The sequence below is a fragment of the Brachyistius frenatus genome, unplaced genomic scaffold (assembly GCF_029030835.1).
Source record: "Brachyistius frenatus isolate BFR_SWC_R1_liver_20210118 unplaced genomic scaffold, ASM2903083v1 Contig_6, whole genome shotgun sequence".
Taxonomy (NCBI): Eukaryota; Metazoa; Chordata; class Actinopteri; family Embiotocidae; genus Brachyistius; species Brachyistius frenatus.
This window is the reverse complement of record NW_027210605.1, coordinates 8369134-8394000: the sequence shown is the minus strand read 5'-3', so window position 1 is coordinate 8394000 and position 24867 is coordinate 8369134. Positions and strand designations below refer to the sequence as shown.

General features: G+C 40.9%; 1 protein-coding gene across 3 annotated transcripts in view; it reads right to left on the bottom strand.

Annotated features, from left to right (window-relative positions):
• casz1 (castor zinc finger 1) overlaps positions 1-24867 on the bottom strand; it is a 167454-nt gene that overhangs the window by 59195 nt on the left and 83392 nt on the right. The window contains exon 1 of one of the 3 annotated variants that reach the window (XM_069689032.1): positions 16367-16812. The exons of 1 other annotated variant lie outside the window; for it this stretch is intronic. In XM_069689032.1, coding sequence (XP_069545133.1) covers positions 16367-16415 — 49 coding nt within the window. In that variant the 5' untranslated portion in view covers positions 16416-16812. Of the gene's footprint in view, positions 1-1073; positions 1267-16366; positions 16813-24867 lie in introns of those variants that run through there. One more of the 3 variants, XM_069689033.1, reaches the window with a different exon arrangement.

The window sequence follows — 24867 nt, the reverse complement described above, 5'->3', positions numbered from 1 at the left end:
ACCTACACGCTCATCAGTGACACTTTCCTATTGCTTTTATTCCCCTATTCACGTGTCTGCTAGTCAGCAGGCCCAGTGGAAAACCACACAGTACAACATACTTTGATCTGCTGCGCTCACACTATTCTACAGATGCTTTTCTTTACAAAGGTGGAAAAAAATACAGCCTTTAAAATGAAAGAGGACATTTCTGATCAGCTTGCCACAGTCTGGAAACACTTTAAAAATGATCCCCAACAAGTGACAAAAAAAAAAAAAAAAAAAAAAAAGGGCCTCCATAATGGCTCATCTGGCTGAATACAATGCAGGTATGACCTGGCCCCTTTACTCTGTGCCTGCAACCACCAGTTTCCCTTGGCCTCTTTAACCAGTCCCCATTAAGACTGTTAATTATCCAAATCCATCATTCTTGGGGTAAATGAAGACTGCCTCTTTAATTCAATTTAATAGGATCATTTTCCAACTCACGTTCACTTTAGCCCCAGCTGCCCGCCCACTAGTCCCCCACTGTGTCTCCCCCACTGTATCTCTGACTCCTTTGGCTGAATCTTCTATGGTCTGGCTCGCTCCCATTGGTGGAAGGGGAGGGTGATGAGGGCTAAGGCTTGATGGCAGTGATGGGCCGACACGCTGTTGATCTCCCATGTCTTGTCTTGGCTCGGCTGGTGGCGAGCAGCAGTTCTGAGTTCCCAGTCTGCTGTGCACACTTCCTGCCTGCCGCACACAAACACTGACACGCACACAGGCTCACAGTACCAGCCATGTTCACCGGGGCTTAGCTAATCCTGTCACATCAGGCCACGTTGGCTGAGTTGAGGACTTTCGCAGCAACCCACCCTCTCCCCCCAAGACACACATGCACACGCACACACACACGCACACACACACACACACACACACACACACACACACACACACACACACACACACACACACACACACACACGCACACGCGCACACACACACACACACACACACACACACACACACACACTGCTAACCACCACCTCCATGCACCTCCACACTTTGCCACCACTCCTTCACTCCTCTTAGTCTCTTTCTCTCTCTCTTACCTTTGTTCATTTCACAAGGTCATGGGTGGCTGACTACGGCATGCGAGTGGTGAGACGGGACAGCTGGGGACCTCTGTCTGTTCCAGCAGCACTAGTGGTGCTCATCTTATGGCTAATGCACAACACAAGTAAATACTGTGATATGTAATTCAAATGTATTTTTTGAATAAAAAGCAGTACTGTCCTTTTATTCCAACTTGGAAACTAGTTTGTGCCACCTCACAGTCAATCCTGCATTGTAATCACATCAAAATAAAGTTTTACCTTTTTTAATTGTATGCTTATGAGTCGTTTTGATGATCACAGTTACTGTAAGAGACCGGCATGCGTGTCAGTTGTTATGATACCACGTCACTAAATCGTGTTTATAAAATATAGAGGTGTCATTTTGCCTTTTCTTGCCGTTATTATGTCATAGTGGTATCAGGACCAAAACACATTTTGCATGCAACAATGGCGTGGCTGTGGAAACTGGACACTCATTTCTTCAATAGCTGCAGTATATCAAGACCGATTATGGCTGTTTTAGATTTTCATTACAGAGACCAGTCTGTGCTAAGGCTTGTTATTCCATCCATTAAGTTCAAATTATAAATGACATAAGAAGAAAAAAATACAAAAAAAATAGAATAACAATTACATGCTTTAAACAGAAAAGAAATGAATGAAGAAAAAAAACATCACTGTCACAACTCTGTCCTTTAAATTCTCTGAGGAATTGGTTAACTATTAGCTCCTCTTATTCCATTATTCAGTGTGAGGGTAAATTTGCCCCCATTTCCACAGTACACACCCCCATCCCTCAGGATCAAGCAGTCTCAAGCGCACACATACAGACAGTGCTCCCTTTACAATTTTCCCAGACTTTCATTTGAGACAGACTCTGTGAGAGTTTCAAATGATTTTAGCCATGATTTAATTTGGTTTGTTAAAGGGTGATGTCAGCACAATGGGAGACGAGCCTCTAAATCCACCACATTCACCCAAAATGCCCGGACAAGATAATCATTGGTGACGTCTACGAAAACACTTATTATATTTGCCCATCGCCTGGCTGAAGCTGTTAAAACTCATCAGTGTTATTCCCATTTTTTTTTCTCTGGGAAAGAGAAAAGAAAATAGCTCAACTTATAGTCAAAACTGTCACCCCTTTTAAAGAGACAGTGCAACATTGTTGTGGTCTGTGGAAAGAGTTTATAAAAGGGATAAGGCAGGGCACAGGGCTATTGGGTATCTATTCAATACTCATTTGTTTGCACCCAATACTAATTAAATAAAACATGCACAACTTTTTCATTGGTTCTACAGAGATCAACAGTTTCAAAGCAGCTGAGAGAGGATGGTATGGACTCTAGTTACACACAATCTTCATTAGTAATAACTGGATATTCCTACATTCTAGAAACTGTGAATGAGCACTGCTTGTCCCTTTACTTGTCCACATAATTTTAAAGGGCTCGGGGCTGACAAGGTAGCAGAGGAGATAAGAAATGGATCAACGTGCGCCTTTCTCATAGCTTAATTTATTTTAAATCCAAGCCCTATTCACAGCACACCGACAGGCCTTGTCAGCTCCAACTAGCATTGAGATATTTAAAACCATTAATGCTGTGCAGCGGTAGCCTGAACGTGTATGACACAAGCTGTCGCCGTGTGAAACAAAGCCAGATCTCTAACTGCCACAGCTTCCACTTTTGGACACAGCATGGCTACAAAACAGTTACCAAGCACACAACGACAAAACCTCAAATGATCAGACTTTTCTCAATGTGAGAAAAAAAAAAAAAAGAAGCAAAACCTACAGTGAGTTACAGAAGGAAAGAAGTGCTGTATACCTCATGTAGTGAATGCAGGGGACTCGGTGTATCTTTAGTACAGGGGCTAACCCCATTGAGGCAAGGGTCAGAGTATGAAAAACACAGGCTATCTGCCTCCCTACAGGATATCCTCATGGATCAGCAGCAGTAGCCATGTTGACCCACCCTGTTATTAAAGAGGCTAATCTGTTCAACATGTCAATGTTAGCACTTTTAGCTGCGATTAATAAAAGAAGACCCCAAGAGTGCTGCGTGTGCTTTTTCAGTGCCCCAGGTTGTTTTCATTTGGTTTATATTTTTAGTGGTTTTTGCTGTTCGGGAATTCAACAGTCCTCTTTTCCCCTATTAGCATAAACAGAGTAAATTATTAACTTTGTTGAAAGAATTATAATCATCCATGAATCCTTAGCTCCCTGGTAGCTTTGTGTGTTTTTTTTCCCTTTCCGCCACTGGCAAAGACTCTCTGGCATTGCAGGAATCATAAAAGCAAACGTAACTTTATATTTTATAGATACGGAACAATGCGCATGTGATGCCTGACTTTGTGGCCATTTATGTGATGCTTAAAATGTATGGCCCAGTGGCTTTCACAGGCTGGTAGTAATAGAACTGCTCTCTAACAGACTTGCTTTCTAAGTGCCTGGTGCTGTGTCTTAATTTGTAATCTAGTCAAACCAATTGTCCGCTAGCTAAAAAGGTCACAGAGACAATAGACTACACAGCCTCCCACAATGTAGAAAAAGCCCAGGGTGTCTTTTGTAGCTTTTTAAGCAAAGATGTAATTAAGACACCTTCATCTTCTGGGGTGAGAAGGGCACCAACAAGCGTCTGCTGGAAACAGAAGAGGAACTTCACATTACTGGAAACAAGTGAGACGCACGCTGAGAAAGAGCATTTGGTTAGAGGTGAAAATCACCTGTCTCCACAGCAAAGTGTCACCTCTGAGGACGTTTGCTGAGTTTACCTGCTTGTGCAGTCAGTGTGTGATTTTATACATTGTGACCAACGACTGTGGGAAAGCAAGCTTGTTGGGGAAAACTGAGTGATGCAAAGCAACACAGGAGAGGCAGAGGGGGGACTTAAAGGACGTGATTTATCTGGGCTTGATTGCGTGTTAATCGAGGTTACGTGTATTAAGTGGAATCTAATTGGAACAGACACTGGCAGTCTGACAGATCGACATGATGCAGATGGATTGAGGGGGGGAGTAAAAGGGGGATTGAGGGGGGGGGGACGGGGAAAGGAAGAGGGAACTGTAGTGCAGTCGCGAAGAGAGAGAACGGAGGCAAATGTAACGGAACATTTAGCTTTTTCAGAAAGGGGTTTATGATAGCCAACATTAAAAAGAAAGCCGCCTGAGTCTGTGAAGCAGTCGAACCCTCAGAAAGGAGACTCTGCCGTTGGGGTCGTCTCACGTGCGTCTCATGATTGGCGGCTGATGAAACGTGTAGAGGAGGACACACACGAGTGAGATTTTGAGTGACAGGACACAGCGCTGGAGTTTGCCCTCCCCCCCTTTCAGTTGCCACAAACATTCATTTCTGCTTTATTGGAAATGAGGGGGGGAAAAAAAATACCCCTTCAAAAAAAGACAACACACAAGGTAAAGCGGTCGAGTGACAGCTGCCGGAAAATTTCTCACCTCGATGAGGGGACGAGCAACTGTTCCACCGGTCCCTCTGACTCTGTGCTTCTCCTGATAGGCGACAACTGTTTCAAAGGCTCTCTCCCCAAATCTGAGGTATTTAGCCAGCGGACTGAGTGACGCTTTCAAATGTTACCAGAGTAATAGATCGTAAAAGTGGACCACCTGTTAAGGTCAAGCAACTGCGAACTCATAACTAATATCCCACGGACTCTGTGGACAAATAAAGAGAACATTGTTTGTGGAAAAAGGTTGAAGATTTGAAGTCAAAGATACAGTTCTGTGTAGACATCATTTCTGTTGTAGCGCTCCCTCTGAATTGGTCAGTGTGGCTATAATTGGTGACGGGGGGATACAAAGTGTGAGTGACAGGAACGGCCTCAAAGCAGCAAATAGCCCAGGAGCAAAAATTACTGTCACAGTGCCATTATCTGAATCAGGGTTAAAAATACTGTAGTTCCTAACAAAAGGGTCACTTCTATTGATAACTGGCCCAAATCAAAGGCAACAATAACAAATTGATGTTCAAAGGTACTAAAACATGGAAATAAATGTGTACAAAGAGCTGATGAAAGAAGGAAAGAGAAACAGAGAAAGAAGGAAAAAGAGAAAAAGATAAAGAGAGCAACTATGGGCGCAATTTAGTGGTGGTTTGCAGGATAGTACTGCACTCGAAACTTCACTCATCAACACAAAATGCCTAAATTGTTCCCGACATGATCCCGTCATAGCACAGAGACAGGGGAGTTGCTTCGGTCATCCGTTGATTTGATCCATTATGACTGTTACACTAATGGCATTAATAAGGGCAAAATTGCTATTTTGAAACAGAATTTTCATCCTCTTCATTTGGCCAACCTTATCGCCTTTCAACTCTTCCCACACGGAAAAGCCTGCTGTGTGTGTGTGTGTGTGTGTGTGTGTGTGTGTGTGTGTGTGTGTGTGTGTGTGTGTGTGTGTGTGTGTGTGTGTGTGTGTGTGTGTGTGTGTGTGTGTGTGGGCGTATTTGAGTGTGTCTGTGCCCTCACCATGTAATGGCTATAAGGTCATCTCTATTTTCCAGGCTTGGTGTACAATGTCGTGGGATTGCAACATTTTGCACAGTTAAAAACAACAACATGAGCTTTGAAATTTGACTCCCTGCTATTTTCAATATGTTGTATTGACCAGCTGGCCGTGATAAAATATACTAACCTCATTAAACACGACCACAAAAAAAAACACCTAATGCTACTTAGTTTAATAAATGGTAAAATGGACAACACTGTGAGAAGCCTGCTTTTAAGACATCAAGCGAAGTTGTTTAAAATACAAATGTGTTCTTAAACTGTGTCTTGAATTAACTCTAAACTTATTGAATCAGTTGAGATAATGTATGTGCATGTTTCCGGTATATATTTGTGCTGAATGCGAGTATGTGAGTGTACGTTCAGCCCTCATCAGCCTCTAACATTGAGAGGAATGACACTCTGTGATCAAGGACATGAATTGCTCATTGATTTTTAGGGGCCAGCTTAACTATCCATTCCAATTGATTTTTAGCTTTGCTGGGTGTGCGAGTTATGGCAGTTTTAATGTATCATCTGTATGTGTACTCATCACCCACTGCCAGAGGATTTACAATAGTCTGTGGAAAATGCATATACAGCACCATGTGCAAATGAGGGACAGGGACTTTATCCTTTTCTTTTCATTTTCTATTATAAATTCCAAGAAGCCATAAAACCTCCTATGTTTTATAATAGGTGGAAAAAAAAAATCACCTTTATTACGCTTTTTATATCTTTAACCATTATCTGCTTCTGAACTTAGTAAATGATCTATTGGGAATAAACTGCAATGGTTTTTATCTTGATACATTCGAGGGAAATAAAACCAAAGCAAATGAATGAACTGTAATCCCCTTTAATGCTAATCAGTGTTGTTTAGAGCATTCATGTCAGCTTGCAGTATCATGTAGCCTTGCTAGAAACAAAACAGTAGAAATATAAAGCGTGCTCTGGCCTTTATACAGTACAAATATACATAACACAGCTTTGCCACAATCTCCTGAAAATAAGTTCAAGACTCTTTCACGACTTTTTAGTCTCATCTTTTTCCACTTACTAGGATCCTACTATAATAACTCATATTACCATGAATTAACAATTCACATAAACTATTAATAATCAATGATTTGATGATGTAAGAAACAAAGTCAGAGCAATGTGATCCAAAAGGCGGTCTAAAGTCATCTGTCAGGTAGAAAGTCATTAAAATAGGGGCTCGTTTTCCTGTGCCAAGCTTAGGTTTCACCGAGGCACGGATACATTTCTATTCTTCAGCAAAAGGCTGTGCTCTCATATGATATCATCTCTTTTGGAGCATTACTCTCAATGGCTTGTCTTTTTTTTTTTTTTTTTTTCATCTTTTGTTTTTTCCTTCAATTCAAATTGGCCTTTTTTTTTTCAAAATGGTTTGGGTGAAGCAGTCCTCTGTGTGAGGTAACTGCCTTTTGTTCAGTGAAAAGGACTGCATAAAGCACACTTTACTCCATCCTTAAAAAAACAAGTCTGCTTAATTAATGTTTTACAAGTGCTGCTGTATTCTTAGTAAAAAAAAAAAAAAAAAAAAAGCCTCTATCAAAGCCGGCAGGTTCAGATTACGTACACTAATTGAAATTCTGAATTTCTAAGCCAACTTCTTTTTTTCCCTGCTCCCGCTCTTTCTCCCTGCGAACACAATAAAGCCTAGCGTTTTGTAGTCCACAAATGACATCAAATCATCTAAGTAATATGGGCTTTTCTTTTTTTCCTGTATTCTCATGTTCTGCTAGTGGGTTCATGAGACAGCTTAATAAAGCAGTAAATGCTTGGGGAAGCCTGAGAGCCTACTGTGTGCGCGTGTGTGTATGTGTGGGCCTGCGTGCACACGCGTGTTCTCATGTTTTACCTCCACCAGGGACCTCAAAGCAGAAGGCAAAGCCTGGTTCCACACACTCAAGCAGATTTTCCAAAAGAATAAAGCAAGAATAAATCCAGTGAACAAAAGAGAATACTGAAACCAAAGCCAAAAGTAAGACACTTATCTCATGGGTTGACAGTCATAGAGCCCATATTAATGCAGTCTGAGCTAAATGAATACAGCATAATTCACAGGTTATACATGCATTAGGTGCAGGAGGAAGGCAAGCTGTGTGAACAGCTGCAGGTGTGGGAGCAACGCCGGCCGAGGCTGAGTTTGGACAAGCATCACATACACCAAATGGCACAATAGAGGAAACATAGGTTTCTATGCACTGGTGACAATGATCTGAGATGTAGTTGGAGATTGGATCAACTGGGATACAGAAGGCAATCTTTTCAGCTCAGCTCATACTCTTCACATACACACGCTTGTTTCTAAGGGAAGGTTTCAACCTTTCCTGCCTTCACTGTTTATCTGGCAAGGTAACTGTAGCAGGTGATTACATAAATTACAGAGTTTTAAAAAAATCAGTCATCCTTGATAACCTTTGTTCGGAGTTAATCATTGCAGCAAAAGAAAACTGCTTCTCCTCTCTTCTCTTTTATATTTACCCAAACTCCTTCCTTTCAGTGGAGTATTATTTTATTGGCTTGTTTTGCAAGCATTATAACTTTGTATTCTCCCCTCAAGGTCAGTTTCTAGTGTGCCACGAGGAGTATTTACACATGGGGCTTTTCAGGTCACTTACATTGTATTTGCATCAAATAATTTTTGATAAGGGATGTAAAAGACCTATAAAACCAACATCATAAACAGGCGAGGTGTAGCTGAAATAAGGACAAAAGATCAACGGCTGAATTTTTCCTTATCTTAGACACGTTGATATTTTTGAGTCAACCCCCCCTCCTCCCCCACACACCCTTCCAGGTCCAGCTTCTCTCCCTCTGCCGAGTAGGAGCATGGACTTGTTAGATTTAGTCCAATGGCTTCCCAGTGCGGCCAGCAAGCAAGCTCTTGTTTCATAGAGAAGTACCTCCCCTGTTATCTCCCTAGCACTATAATCACTTAACAAAGACTTGGGCATTTGCACAAATTAAAACATCAATAATGCATAAGTGCTTTTCAGTTTTGAGCTATAGTGTCCCTGTATTGGGATGAAATACCCCCCTCCGCCAGTGGAAAAACTCAAGCTCGCCATCTTCTGTCCCACAAACGACTTAAAGAAGCCACAGCCCTGTTTTGAGCAACAACCCCCCCCCCCCTCCTTCATTTAAACTTGAGGCTAAAGCTGTGGTGAACATTTGGGATCTGCTTTGGTGACGGGACAAAATGGCTGGGCTGAGTGGAACACGGAAGTTGTTTTAAAGCGAGAGGCGGTAAGTGGTGGTGGTGCATCAATGCAAACAGGCAACACCCTTGAGTGGCGCAGCGTGGCATCCTTCCATAAACAACACCACCGCCGTGTCCCCGACATTTATGATTTGTGGTCAGAATAGCAACGCAGGCCTGATTCTAATCCAAGTCTGCATGTTTGCCCTATCCTTACATGGCTAAATCTGCCCAACCTACTCTCTTATTTTCCCAGATGAAAACACCAGACGTTTCATATGGTTGTCACAGAGCTCGGCTTAAAACAAGTCATATGAGAACATTACATTTGGACAAGGAAAGGAAGGGCGGGGACATCATGGGAAAGAAACTTAGCAACACTTTAAAAAAAAAAGAAAAAACAGTATGCTGTTCAGGCTACTGTTTAATTTGAGAAGAAAACCTCCTTCATATTTATTACTGCAGTTGTGGCTGGAGTTGCGCTGACTATAGAGGAGTTAAGTATCATTATTGGACTAGTAAATCCATGACCAGTACCATTCCAACACCAATAGAGGACGAGCCATTCTATACAGATGGCCTCAAGGACAATTAGGGAGTAATGATTGGTTGCCACATAAATGAGGGAAATTCTATTTGCTGCTGCACTTGCTGATGATCACAGTCCAAATGCCTCTGACAATAATGTGGATGGCTGCTTTAAACTTACTTGTAAATTCTGGTTAAATATAAAGAACACTAGAAAAAACTAATTCTTAAGTATCTGTCAAATATTTAAGGAATACCCAAGAAGGAAAGGTTCAACTGTAAGTCTTTTCAAACATCCCATTATTATGAAAAATAAAGAGATGAGACAAACAGCACAGCGATCTAAAATATTATCGCTTCAATCATATCCTTTTCCCAAGATATCTTCATTTCCCCCCTCCCTTCTCTGTCAGTTAGTCTGGCAAACAATCCCCTTGTTAGCAAACTGTTAAGACAGCCGCTTGGTACACAAATTGCGCTCGACCAAGCGAATTTGTTTTGCAAGGGTGACCTGTTTAATCATCTCATTTTCTTTGGCGGACATTTATTCATCTGGTTTCCACGGTTACAGAGAACATTAAGGGGCTACAGTAATAAGGCTGGAGAGTCAAACAGGTAATAAAAAAATTAACGCCATTTTCCAGCAGCCGAGGACAGTGGGTGAAATGAATCAAGGGAGAGGGAGAGGAGCAGCGGGGAGAGCAAGGGGGTGGGGGCCGGGGGTGGAGGGGGGCTCCAATATTGTCCAAACAATAAGCCTTAGCGGTTATTTTACTCTGTAGATCAGGTGGTGCTGTTATGGACATGACACTTTGGGCACAGAGCAGGAGAGATAAAGCTTTTAAAGTGGCCCTGCTCCTTTTTTTATTGTCATTTAGCGATTACATATCAGAACAATTAAAAGTTAGCCTGAGATATCTATTAACTTTGCTCTTTTTTATTTCTCCTGTGCTTCAGAGGGAGGATAATTTACACTTCTGGCATGCAACGTGTCAATAACATGCAAGGGACAAGATGACATTTAGGAGCCCTGGTGAGAAATGTTTCGTAGTCCTCCCAAGTTGAATCATGTTTTCTACAGTTGTCCTCTGAAAAACTGAGCAACAGCAGAAGAAAAAGAAAAATACCCTCGGAGATTAGAGTTTGTTGCACTCTAACTATTACAAACAGGGACTTTACACACAAATTGAGAGGCTCCAGCTTCTTGCCAAATATAGAAAATTCCAGCACAATAGGGGGAACAGGTGCTGAGGGCCCATAGAAAGTGACGAAGCCGAAGAGCTGGGTTGCTGCTGAATGCCAAATAAGGCAGTAAGACACGTTGCACCAAGGCACAAAACAACTGTAGTGTGATTTCCTATGTCTGATGACTGTCACTGATTCTCCCACAAACTGCCTTCCCTGCGATAACACACTATTCAGAACTGTTTTTAATAATAACTGAACAAGAAAAAACAAGCAACAAATTTTATGCATTACTCATTTCTCCACTCCTTCCTAAAGTATTTCTAATTGACAGCACGGCTTTGGCACTCCTAAAATATGCACAAAACTTCTCAACCTATCCCTTAATCATTTAAATCGTCTTGTTTAACCTGTATTTGGACATTTTAGGACTCTGCCAACACCTGTCCGCCGTCCTTGTGAAAAACAAACTAAGTTGAATTATTTCTTTGGTTGCTGTCGTGTTACTTGCATATATGTTGTTGCCGGGGGGTGGCTCCGGAGTGACTGAGGTTGGAGAGGGAAATACAACTGCTGGCAGACAACATCTCTCAGGAGAGGGAGGGAAAAAGAGATGTCAGCCGACCCTCCTTTACACACACACACACACACACACACACACACACACACACACACACACACACACACACACACACACACACACACACACACACACACACACACACACACACACACACACACACACACACACGTAGGGATATGCACTGTAAGATCAAACATACACCGCTCGCGTGTCACAAGGACCGCTCTCCCCTCCTCACTCCTCACTGAGGCAGGAGCCCAGAGAAACAAACTCTCGTCATACATGCCGGGTGAAATCCCCAAAAGGGGATACAGAACGGACAGCAAAAAGGCTAAGCTGTGGCTATGGGACTGCCAACTGTTCTGCTAACAGCCTCTTAACAGGTGTGGGCTCCAGAACCATGTAATCCTATCAAGTTACCAAGTAAAAAAAAAAAAAAAAAAAAAAAAGGAAAGAAATCCGGCAAACTGCATACTCCTGAGCTCTTCTCTTCTCCCCTTCTTCTCTGTCTTTCCCCCTCTCTTTCTGTTGTGACAGAAATGAACAGCTGGGCTTCAGATTTATCATGTAACGACAGTAATTATTGCTGCTGCTGCCTGCTACTGACCCAAGTGAATAGAATGTCACATGAAAACACACACGGCAGAAGGGGAGCTGAAGTTGAGGGGTGCCGAGTCGGGAACTGCGTGGAAGATGTATGGGAGACACAAAAGACCGAGCAGGGTAGTGTTGAAACGTCACTGCGGTCCTGTTTGCAGTCAATTACGATTGAGGACAGGGGTGTTGGCTCTGTAACTCAGCAGAGCAAACATTTTGACGCTCAGAGTGAAAGTGACGCAAAAAAAACCCTGATTTCTTGTTTCTGTTTTTTTTCTCTTCCATCCGATCAAAAAGCAAAGCAAGAGACGTTACAGCAGGTCCCCAACAAGAGAACTGAAACCGTGCTCAACACAAACAAAAATCAGTTATAAAGTGAGAGAAGAGATTTGTTTTTATGCCTACTTTTCTCTCGTCAAACATATGTGGTTAACTAAACTTGCAATTAATTATTCAACAAAAATAAAGAAAAGTCAGATATTGGACCACACAGTGTTTCCGTCATTATCTATAACCAGTCCGACCCCACCTGACGTATTTATTCCAGAGATAAGAGGGTCACAAGATAAACTACTAATTTATTACCCGTGTCTATCACTGTCCTTGTCATTAGACAGTTAACCCCAAAAAGTTGTGGTCTGTCACATTCCATGCCCACTAACCTACGTACGGGCTGGTTCACACCTTAAAGACCCCCTGCCACATTTAAAAGGATTAGTCACCACATTTTGTGCCGGCTTAATCTCTCTTTCAGCTGGCCTAATAAGTGCGCTTCGATAAGCGAAGCATGCAAATTCATTCATGGCCAGTGGAGACCACGCTTTCAGACAAACGCGCCAAAGTCTTCCACTCTGCTAATTACCTCTTCATTTTCCCCTTTTCCCCTCTTATACAGCAGATCAACAACTACAGATTATTCTACTCCCTGATTTTGCATGAAATTATAATTTCATATGAAAGATTAGGAAATCGAAAAAAGTTATAGAGGCTTCTCTCTTGACTCTGCACACAAGAATACATGACACGGCACATTTAGCTGCCAGATTAAAAGCAGGATTTCTTTTGCGCTGGTTATGCTCAGAGAAATGAGAAAGAAATATGGATAAAAAAAACACTTTTTTTCCCCCTCGAAATATTAACCTTTAAAAACCTTTCTTTTCTAATCCATGATATAATTTATAATTGATTGCTTTCCTTTATAAAATAGCAGGATTACAAAGAATATTTCCACTTGCCTTATTTTTAGCACAGCAGTTTAACAAACATGCATTATCTGTGATAATAAAAACTTAGGCAGTTATATTTTAGATAATAAAGGCAATGAAGACCCAAGGTGCAACCTGTTTATCATTCTGGAATATTTCTTCACCAAGTATTAATTAGGCCATTACTCCAGATTGGTGACGGGGAGCTTTGAGGTTTTAATTAGGTGCTGGCCACTGCATGAGTGCACCGGAGTGAAGAAAGGGGGTGGTGATGCCACTTGCCTTGCTGCTGGCCCATATCAAGTAGCCCTGAACACTTTGGCTACTGCGGCAAGATGCATGGCAGCCCACGTGCATCTGGAGTTTATTTGATCATTTGATCTCTGATGTTTCCTCTTCCTGCTGGTAAAAAAAAAAAAAGCCAGTTGGTGTGATTTGGGTATTAAAAGATGGGGGTTAAGGTAATTATGGTGTTGGGTGGTTTCTGTCTGATGACTGGGCACATGCTCAATCAAGACTCAGCTGTCCCTCTCTTTCCCTTTACCCCCCCTAACACGCACGCACGCACACACTCCCTCTCGCGCACGCACACACACACACACACACACACACACACACACACACACACACACACACACACACACACACACACACACACACACACACACACACACACACACACACACCTCCCTGCCCTTGTCTGTTGTCTGTGTCCCCCCTTCTCTGCCCCTGCCACTCCGCTAAAACCAGGCATAACACACACAGCCTCGCGCAACATCAATCAAATACTGAGCGCGGACCATAAAACTACACAAACATATATGCTGCCATTAACTGCTGTATTTGACAATCTGTGAAATAAGGAAACTACATTTAAAGATACAAAAACAATTTAGACTGGAAAATCAAAATCAAGAATTGACAAGTAATGCAGTTTTTTAAATATAAATTAAAATGTTGGGATAAAATTTTACTGTTTTTAACAATATAAAAAAAAAGCAAAAGAAAACATAATTATAGCCTTTTTTCTTTTTCACACCTAATTTAAACTAACTGAATCAGAGTGTTGTGTCACTATATTTTGATGCATATGCAGACGATGACAAAAATCATACATTTTTGTATAATATGAAAAAGATATTAAATAAATAAATCTTGAGAATGTGAGTGTTTTTCCTCGGTTGACAAGGCGATACTAATCACCTCGTTGCTGAGAAGCACTCTTCCCTGACAAGGCTCCTTAGAATACAAGGATCCCCCAGGAGAAATCGGCATGAAAGAGGTTAAAGACAATGACTCGCATTTTTTCCCTCCAAATGTCTCCCTGTTAAATTTATTTCAAAACTCTGTTAATCTGCTGTACACAACATTTCCATTAGCATAGTCCAGCCCCCTAATAAAAATTCTGGCTAGTTTAATTAAAAAATGTAAATTTACTGTCATCCAAGGAGCAGCAGAAATAGGAGTGCAACAGCATATTTTATTGCTTAAGACATCAAATTGATTCAGGTTATTGCTAAATTGTGATAAAAGGTTATTGAGGGCCTTCAGACCTGGACTTGTTTTTCTCCCTCATTTCATCCCAGTTTTGTGGACGGCCGTAAACGATGGAGAGGGCCACAAAGGGTTAATGAGACAACTCGGTGAGGGAGAAGGCAATCAACATTATGACTCATAAGAGGGGAGAAAAACATTTTCCGAGCTGACGAAAAGTTTGAAATTAGGGTGTGTCACGATAACAGTCAAACTTGTTTGTTGTTATTTTAAACTATAATGCAGGACACCTTAAATAACCAGAAATTATCACCAACCTCTCACTGTCTGTCTCTCGCATGTGTTTGTGCAACCTTGTGGTCATAGTGGTCTACTGTACAGTTTTCCTTAAGCAATGTTATCTTTAGATTGTCTTTTATTTTTTATTAATACGGCCATGTACAAATTAAAGAGCAGAAACGCCTGAATATTGTCAAGAGCAGTAGAAAACAAATAGAAAGTAGAAAGCAGTAGAAAACAAATAGAAAGGAATAAAAATGAAATACAGACAGAGCACATAACTGACATATAAACATTAAAATGAAAAGCCTGGAGCAAAGCCTGCTTTGAGTTTGAATTACAGATTTTGTTTTCTATTTTTTTTTTTTAAGACAAAAACACAGAATAATCTTGACTGTATATATATATATTCCTGGGAATCCTTTCTGTAATTTAAAACTCTGATGGAATTTTAAAAATATCCTACTCAAAAATACCACAACCTTTGATAAATATTTTTATACTGTGTGAGTTTAAAATAAGGCGTTTAAAAAGTAGGGCAGATCAGATTGATCAAAGAGAAAGAGAACTCGTAATGTCTAAAAAAAAAAACCTATTATTTAGTTATCAAGCAGGAATAATGAAATGTGGAGGGAGTATTAATAAACACACATTATAAAAGGAAGACACCATGCAGTCAGAAATCACACACGCACATACAGTACACACACAACAGAAAGAACTAAATGTAAAATTTGAAAACACACAAAAAAAGTCGACTTATAAGTTAAGTGGGGAGTAGAGTGACGCTTATAAGTATAAGGTGTAATCCACTTACAATAGGACAAGTTGATCTTTCTAAAAGTACGCAGAGAAGGACTGTTGTTAACCTGGCAGCTACAGGTTTAATCAAATTTAAAATGACTCACTGGTGCATTTGCACAAAAAAGGTAATCACTGAGATCAATCTTTTTACATATTTGAAAAATATACATATTTACAATTTTACCTTCCCTCTGACGCATTTGACATATCAGTATGTTAACATATTAATGCAACAAACACCTGTGTACTGTCCATACACTAATTAGAAGTACCTGGAAAGGTGTGAGCACTGCTCCTGTTCCCTTTACATGTGTGACAACATAAGCAACACAACAGTTTGTTTGCTTTGTCCCCTTGGCAACAAACCCTTAGGCCATTCAGGTTACCCTAATGGTATCGCCAGTGCCTCTGTGGGTCAAACCAGTACCAGTATTTCTACTGAGCCAAACACTGGCTTTTAAAAAAACAATCAAACATGTAGTTAAATGAAAAGGACTAAAAACAAGCAGGAAAATGTGAATGATGAGGAGGGGGGGAAAAAAAGCCTGACAAGGTGTTGTGCTGGTCTCATGCTCTAGCACAGAAATATACTCTGTCAAGAGAAAATGAAACTTGAACTTTCTTCACGTGCTGCATGTAACACAGCGTCCTGAGCCGTGTGGTGGAGAAATATCATATTTGATATTGCAGTCACCTTTGGGCACTGTCAAAGAGCTATAAATAAGGGTGTCGCAACACTTGGGTATACGTACACGCTGGCACATAGTTTAATCAGGGACAACTTCCCCTCTCTGTATATTTAGTCCGAGATAAAGGCACACCTTAAACTGTCAGCTAATAAAACGTCTCTGACAAAGACAGAAAAGAAGAAGAGTACTCACCATATTCAGGGAAGTCGAAGTTAAATCCTCTCAGACATGTAACTTTCATAATATTACTCAACTCTGTTAGAAAGTCATTCGAATGTTGGTTGGTGGAGGGGGAAATAAAGCGGAAAAGTAACTAGATAAAAAAAAAAGGCTTCCTTCAATCAAGCACTAAACTCCTTGACATGTAATCTGTCAATAGTTTGTTGCTGAGATAATGCCGGCTGCCACGAGCGGATTTGATTGGCAGCTTAGGGTTTGGCCCCTCCTTCCTGTGGTTTGACGGGGGGGTAGGTGAAAGAATATGGAGCCTCCCCCTTGCCTGCTCTCTCTCTCTCTCTCTCTCTCTGTGTGTCGCTCTCTCTGCCTCTCGTGCGCTGCCTCTCTCTCCGCTCTGCTCCCATACACACACACTCACACACACACACACACACACACGCAGACCAAGCTGTTGGTGATGTTGTCTGAATAGGCTGATAGGAAATTATGGCAGAGGAACCGGAGCAGTTTTTTTTCTCCCTCCCTCAGTGGGCTGGCCTTTCCATCTTTGTGGTCTTCTAGCCTTTCAACTCTCTTGGGGTGGAGCCTCCACTGCCTCTATTCAAATGAGGGGAGCACAACACTTTAAAAAAAAAAAAAAAAGGTTTTGTGGAGGAAAAGATTACACGTTTATTAAAATATATTATATTTTTCTTCATTAAGTATTTGAGGCTTTTAGGCCAAGTATTTAAATCAAATTCAGTGTTACCGCATTTAAAAACAGCTTCTTTAACAACCGTATTTGATTATTATTTTATATGAAGTACAACAAGAGTATGTAAAAAGCTATTTCAACAGTTTTGTGAGCAAGTCAGCCACTTATTAAATCATCATTGAATGTCTCCACATTAAAAGGGCACAATTATATTGAGTAAACTCCTGCATATGATGAATATTCTTGGCCTCTCGTGTGTCTTGAAGAAACAGAGTATTTGAGGAAAAATATTACTGCAGCACTTGAGCTTGAAGCAAATAACTCTTCCACTTCTCTCACAAAACAGAGATCCTCTCTATTTCAGTACTGCGCAGCACACTTTCTTTGCTTCTCTCCCTCACAGCGCACTCTCTCTCTCTTTCCCTCCCTCTGATAAGCTATCAGTTTTCATTGTAATTTCAGGTGAAATGATAAACGACAGCCGTTACCAGGTGACAATGAATACTTTATAAGACAAACCCCTTATTTGCCTGGCAGTTTCTTCCGCAGTAGCATGCAAAGTGCCTCTGGACCATTTGTACATAATGTCCATATACTGTAAACATAGGCTCCGAGTCCAGAATATGGAATTTACAAAGCGATACAAAATAACAAGAAAGTCTAAACTTTCAAAGGCAACTGGATATTCCTGTTTTTCACAGCAGTTTTATTTTGAATAAAGGTGTTATACAACTAGAATTTACTTGTCATAGAAAAGAGGAAATGAACAACTTTATGGTTGTGAACCATAATGCAGTGACACATAGTTCTGGCTTCAGTTCCTGAGTGCTGTCAAGAGGAGTCCAAAGTATGTACATAAAACAGGTTTTGGTTGATTCTGAAACGATGATGACTCATTCTGGTTAATAATGGAGAAAAAAAAACCTTTGTCTTCTCCTTCCGAACCCACATAAAGTAAAACATCTTCAAAAGAGCTTCTATCAAAAGGTCACACCCTTAATCTCACTTTGTACTCTAAATACAACTTCAGGTTTGTATTTGCATTCGCTGTGATTAAATGTTATTGTTTTTCTCATACATGACCTGACTTGGCAGCCCGATTTTTTAAAAAAATCGCAAAGCTTTTGGATGAAATCTTTGGTCAAGTGTCAGTCTTGTTCTTCATATCTCACATATTGTACAAGCATATTTTGTTTGGTGGATTAGCTACACCTGGTAAAGTTTGATGCCTATATAGATCCTTACTTTAAAACTGGGTTAAACACTCCCTGCCACTAAACTGACATGTTTATACATCCATTTTTACATCTGTTTAAACATCTGTATTTACTGTAATTTAGTACAAAAGGCATGACATATTGTCAATAAAGTTAATAACAAAGGAAATCAGATCACTTATGTTGTAACTTACAGTATTTTAAAAGTATTGAGCTCTTGTGAGCAGCTTTAGTCCGACAAGACTGGGATAAGAGACAATGTAATTATTAGAATTTTGTGTTTAAAAAAAAACAACCTGACATTTCTATCAGCTTTAAATGAAAGTTTAAAATAAGTGTGGTTGAAAATAGGATATGAAAAAAATCTGTATGGTTGTAACGCTGACGTTTTTGTCGCAGATAGGTACAGGATAACAACAAAAACTTGCACAGTATCCCTAAACTTGATATCGGGGGACGTTTTGGTGTGCAGGGTGAATTCTATTCATGTAACAATGTCCACAGGAGGGAGGGTTTGTCGTCCATGCATTACAGCCCTCTGGCCCTCGAGCTGCCATCTTTGGGGGCGAAACCATTACTTTTCACAAGGAGCTGTGGGGCTTTTTGTTTGATGTGGTCTAGGGGTATTGTATGTAGCATGCGGGAGAATGTTGAGGGCAAGGTGGAGTGTGTATGCATGTGAGTGTGTGTGCGCGCTGCTGTGCGTGTGACATGGTAGGGGTACATCAGTCAAAGGGCCGCCGGGCCAGACGTTTGGCTGCCCCTGACAGTGCACTCCAGGAGGGGCTGGTCTGGTGCAGGGCCCACTCCGAGTCCTCCATTCCCCAGGACAAAAGCTATGGCCCAGTTGAAAGATGTGAATTCAGTGGCTTTTGTGCCCAAAGCCCAGAGACATGCCGAGTGAGAAATCTGACCTTTGCCGAAAGTCAGATTGTGTTTTTGAACCCCTCTTGCCGTCTCTGGCAGTTCAGGGCAAAAAGTGAGTGAGCGAATAGGACAGAGTGGGTGTGAGTTGGCGTGGGGTGGAGCTCTGTCCTAACAGGCGAAGAGTACAGGTGGTGGTGGTGGTGGAGGGGGGAGGAGGGGGGGGGCAGAGGGGCGATGCACAGGAGGAGCGGCATGAGCCACTTCCAGTGCCTCTAACTTTAAACACAACAAATTAAAATTGTTTATGTTTTTCAGCGGACAATGGATCAAGTTCATTCTTGATATTCACTGTCATGTTGTGTAAAATTGGCAGGAAATAGAACGTGTAAAAGCTTAATTCTGAAGCAGGGGCTTTTAAAGTGGGATTCAACAAGAGTTCACCCTCGTGCTATTCGAGGTTGTCTGTGATGTGGAATATTATTCCCTCTCACGTCTGTTTATATTGCATTATATATTTATTTTTAAGCAAGGAAGGAGCTGAATATTAAACTTACACACAAATATAGCTGGAGCAATGATGATGGCAATGCACCACATTTTGATGATCATCATTTGCATTACTCATGACAATGATTCTTAAGAATCTCATTTGATTTTCATAATTAGAATGTAGCTGTATATGCATCTATACATACACTGAAAATCACATGGCAAAATCTCATTATAGGTGCACACTCGGAAGCAATTAACATGGAGTTTGTATGAAGTATAAGGTATATTTGTATGTCGACATATTCACATATTCTTGCGTCTTTCTTTTTTGTGCTATACCCTACTGAGATTACCTGAACCAGGATACAGCATGTTGCTTGGCGGCAGTGTGCTGAGAGCAGAGATTTACTAGATAGAATAGGCCTATGTTTTTCAGTCATACATTTTTCTTGACACTGCTTTCATCCCCCGGCCGTAATCATCATATCTCGCCCATTGCTCTCCCGGATGCAGACATCCATAATGCAATCTTCCTAATTTTGATCCCTCGCAATCTGGTTTTAAAAGGAGGAGAAAAAAGGGACATATTTCTGAAGGCTCGCTCGGTAATCATTTTAGACAGATAGCCTTTCCCATCGCAGATGAGCAAATATTTGTAAACCAGCTATCTAATGGAAAATTATAGTGAAATTAGAGTGAAATTCATGACAGTGAAATCTGATTATCTGTAATTCTATTATGCCATCTTAGCCCACACAGCATATTTTTGTAGAGTTTTTTCCATAAATACCTATGCCAGGGGTCCTGCTAATCAAATAAAATTGAAATTCATCTTCCCATTAAATTCAATTAGCTGCAATTTCTAAAGCCTAACAAAGATTTTAATTACTAAATTATAAAATTCTCCCTAGCCAAATTGAGGAGAGAAAAAGCGCATCCCCTGCATCTGAAAAAAAAAAAACCATGAAAGGAAATTGTTGATCAAAAAAAGATATCCAGGGGAAAATAACATTAGGGAGAGCACTGGGGCCCTTATTCAGCGAGTCTGGGTGGGGAGTGACGTGTGCCAAGCGCTAGGCTCCTGGGCTGGAGGAAATGAACTTAGCTGAGGTTCTCTTTGTCTCTAAATGTCTGCCCTCAGAGTTATTATGCTGTAATTGACTAATTGACACCTTAATTTCATTTATGGGGCTCCTGTGTTCATAAAGCAACCTCTGGGTGGGGCAGTGGTCTTGAGCGGAAGCAAGGAAGTCAACATGCAGGACACCAGGTAGGGCCTTAGGCCTTCAGTCCTGTCCTCGGCAGATGACGATTATGTATTTGATAATGAAATGGTCAGGAAGAACACAGTGACTTAGTAGAGGCTTAAGGAGCATCTTACTCGTATGTTTAAATCCCTCTGATGCATGCTGATGGGTAATAATCATGCATGTCCAGCCTTACAATCTGTCACTAGACACAAATGACCTCCTTCAGGGTCAAAGGAGTTTATTTTAGGAAGTAAGGTTCTTAAAACTCTCCAATGGGGATTCAAGCAATGTAATGGCTTCTTTAACTTCACAGGTGACCACGGCTGCATATTGTTTAAATGTGTTTCATCTCTGATTCATCTGAGAAGTAAGCGCAACAAAAGCCAGGAATTGCTAACGTTTAGAGGAGAACACACTGCTAATAGGACAGCTCTGGGGTCTCAGGTCAGCTACCAGGTCTGTTTCCCAGCCACCCCCTGCTCCTCACCAGTGGGCCACTAAAATAACAGCCCAGCACCCTCTGCAGACTACAAAGCTCCATCTGAAAAGGCACCTGCTGCTGTTATTCACTTTAGCCCCTTTGGCAGCTCACTCTGTCTGTTTAAAGGACACGTAGGAGAGAAAGACTGACTGGGAAATGATGAATTATTTAAGTATGATGTCTAATTGTTTCAAGGCAGACATCTTGTTTCTCGAAGGTAAAGCTTGGGGGTGGGTGTACATGTGGGGGGAGGACTCTTTGTGAAGAGGTCTGTCTACTGTGTAATTCAGGCAGTCTCGCACTTGAAGTGGCTGCGTAAATATGACCAAACTGAAACTTTAATCTGCTTTTTCCACAACCAAGCTGGCTGGGTATTAAAGATAATCTTTTTTGTGTGTCATATGGTGGGAGATATAGATGGAGCTAATTTTTTAGAGACAAATCTGATATTTGTCAACTGGTTGAAAAAAACCTGGGGATTTTCTCCTAATCCTCCCTTGGATGTGAAGGCGCGTTAACAGCAAAATGCAGATGGTGTTCTGTGCACGGAGAGTACCCAGCACTCAGCGCAGTGCATACGGAAAGGCGCAGCTAGCCTCGCTAGGGCTCAAAACAACCTGCAGATAGCGAACTCCCCCCCACATTCAATTAACAAGCTACTTGTGAAAGCAAAGGCATGTTAGTTTATTCCAAAGCGCAAACTTTGCAAAATACATTTCTTGGTTGTTTCTCTTTACTTTTTTGTTTCCTTGCTGACATTACATCCTTACTTCTAGGCTGTGTTCATCAAATATTCAGTTGCAACTCAATTCCAATAAGCAAAAGAAAACAAATTATAAATAAAATGGAGGCATAAATCTTTCAGGATCCTAATTCCAACTTTCCCTCGGAGTGTTTCTGTCTTGATTTTGTCACATTAAGCAGTTTTGCTTTCCGTTCCCACTGCTAGGCGTGGCTGATTTTCACTGGTGGAAAGAGCCCTTTATTCTTCTGCTCTCTTGTTTTGGAACACTGTGCATTTTGTGGTGTCACTGCTTTTATGCACAATTATCACTTGTGTAACTTCTGGTTTTGGTTTTATGAGATAGAACAAAAAAAAAAGCCCATGTGATGTTCCTTTTTTGGTTGCAAAGGGACTGCTCCAAGTCTGCACTCGCCATGTCAAGTATAGCATTACTATAACCAATCGCCACAGTGATGCAAAACTGCCCGAACTGCTTTATCTTAGCCAGTATTTTTGGGAAGATATTTGCTCTGGTCATTTTAGCACCAGAATGCAACATGGCATGGGTGCATTCCTCGACTGCTTTGTGGCTCCGCATTACATTTGACATTGTATTGATAGTCATTCGGTGGCCTTTAACAGACATCAGGTCAAACATGTCTTGTACCATGTCCTAGCTCCAAAGAGACCAAACAACTCAGAAAACGTACCTGAGAGGAACATATGGTGTATGCACCGAAACACAGTACTGTGTAGATGAGCTTAAGGGTGTGTACTTCTAAACCAATTACTGAATATATAGCTACGAGTACTAAGGTTGCCAGTATGGGACAGAGCAGATTAATGTCAAGAGGACAGCATAAAAGCTCAAATAGGTGCAGAGGGACAAAACATCTGACCATCTGCAAAATAAAGATAAACTGAACTTATTTCTCAGCACTTTAACTCTCACAGTATCTCTTATAGTCAATTTAATTTTAAGAGTAATCGTTGTTTCTGTCATTGAGGTTCCATAACAAGGGAGTACTTCTCCAGGAACATTTTAAAAGAAATATCTATACTGAAAGCATAATTAACACAGTGGGACCTTAATTAAGTACATTTCATTTTTTGTATTTGTTACGTGAATCCACTTTAACTTGTAACAACAGAATTTATGAATTAAAAAAAAAAGTCTACGAAAAGTCTTTTACTCACAGATCCAAATTGTTTTAAAAGAAAATCAACTCGCTAACAAATAACTGAGAATTTTATGAGGCTGCTGTGTGTCCTTTTTGTACATTTAAGCATTAATAGCTGTAAGAAAGCTTCAAAATTCAAATGCAACAGGCAAGGAATCTATGTTAAGTCTGCAGTGTGTGTATTTGTTCTGCACAAGATGAAGTTGACTTCTATTGATTAGTCCTGCTACAGAAAAAAGTTGACATTATATGCACTATGAAATTCAGCATTTTTTTTAACCTTCAGCAATGCTTGTCATTTGCTTGTAAAATAAATATATAAATATACACCAGGAGGAAGAGAAAGGGGGAGGAGAAAAAAAAAATCGCTAAAGCTCTTTTGCTGTAATTGGCTGAATAGCAAGGACAGCAGAAAATTTACAGGCAGACAACAGTGTGAAGGGGACTCGGTCACAATGCAAAACTAAGCCCTCAGCACCAGCAAGGGAGTAAGCAAACCAGAGCAGGCGAATAAGTGCCTAGGTGCCAGTCTGGCATATCTTAACTACCATGAGGCACTTGTCTCTCCCTAGCTTTGCCGGTAAGCTGCAGATCACAGTCCATTTTCTGGACAAGTTAAGTAAATAACCCAAGCAAGCATGCAGAAGACAGTGACAGGGAAAGAGAAATCCCCCAAAGTCACAGTGGTGACACTCTACTAAATCCAATCAAATTGAGGAGAGAGAGGGAGAGAGACACAGAGATAGAGGGAAGGAGGGAGGGAGATATCCTCTTTGGTGCCTGTGTGTGTCCAACAGCATTGATGCAATAACACCTCATTCAGTGTTTAGCCCTTCTCAAAGGACAGGCAGGGATAACACTTTAAACCCTGTGGCTTTATCTCCTGCAGATTTTCCATAAAATGCCAAGCCAGGGAGCCGGGGCCATGTGACTACCATGTAGGTCAGGGCAGATGGGGGGTGAGTGTGGGAGGCGAAGGGAGAGAGACAGAGTGGGGGAGGATGGGAGTTTTCTAATGGAACTGTTGAAAATAGCAAGCAGTAACCAGATTAGATCAATTAAGATTCTGTCCGTAGCTGTCGGTGACCAGAGCAAGACTGAAGATTAAGACATAAAGACATGGATACCAAAACACAAAGCAGAGTAAATAAATGTTGTGGCTACAAGATCCATATTTTGTTAAAGTTTTGTGAATGAAAAGTTAAGGGATGTTACTGTTTAGCCAATTCTATCCGCAAAGCAGTTTCTGTAAATTATTACCAGATCGCATTGGACATTTTGTGTGTTGTTTTTTTTTAAACTCTCCTCATGCTGAATTAATAAACAATTTATTATCTAAAAAAAGGTGCAGTTGGAATTGTTGGGTAAAACAGGTAAGCCTGTTTCTTCCAGTGGTAACACATTTTCTGCTGGAGCAACCATGCAAGTCTTAATTGATTCAGAATAGAAAGCAACTCTCACTTCCTTACAATAATCAGTAAATAGTCAGGTCTGTGTGAACAATGAACTGAAATATAATTCTGAAGTTTCACAATTTGTTGTATCTATGGGTAAAGTCTATCCCTGTGCAACCAGCCGGTGATAATGGAAATTAATAGTGATCATTGAGC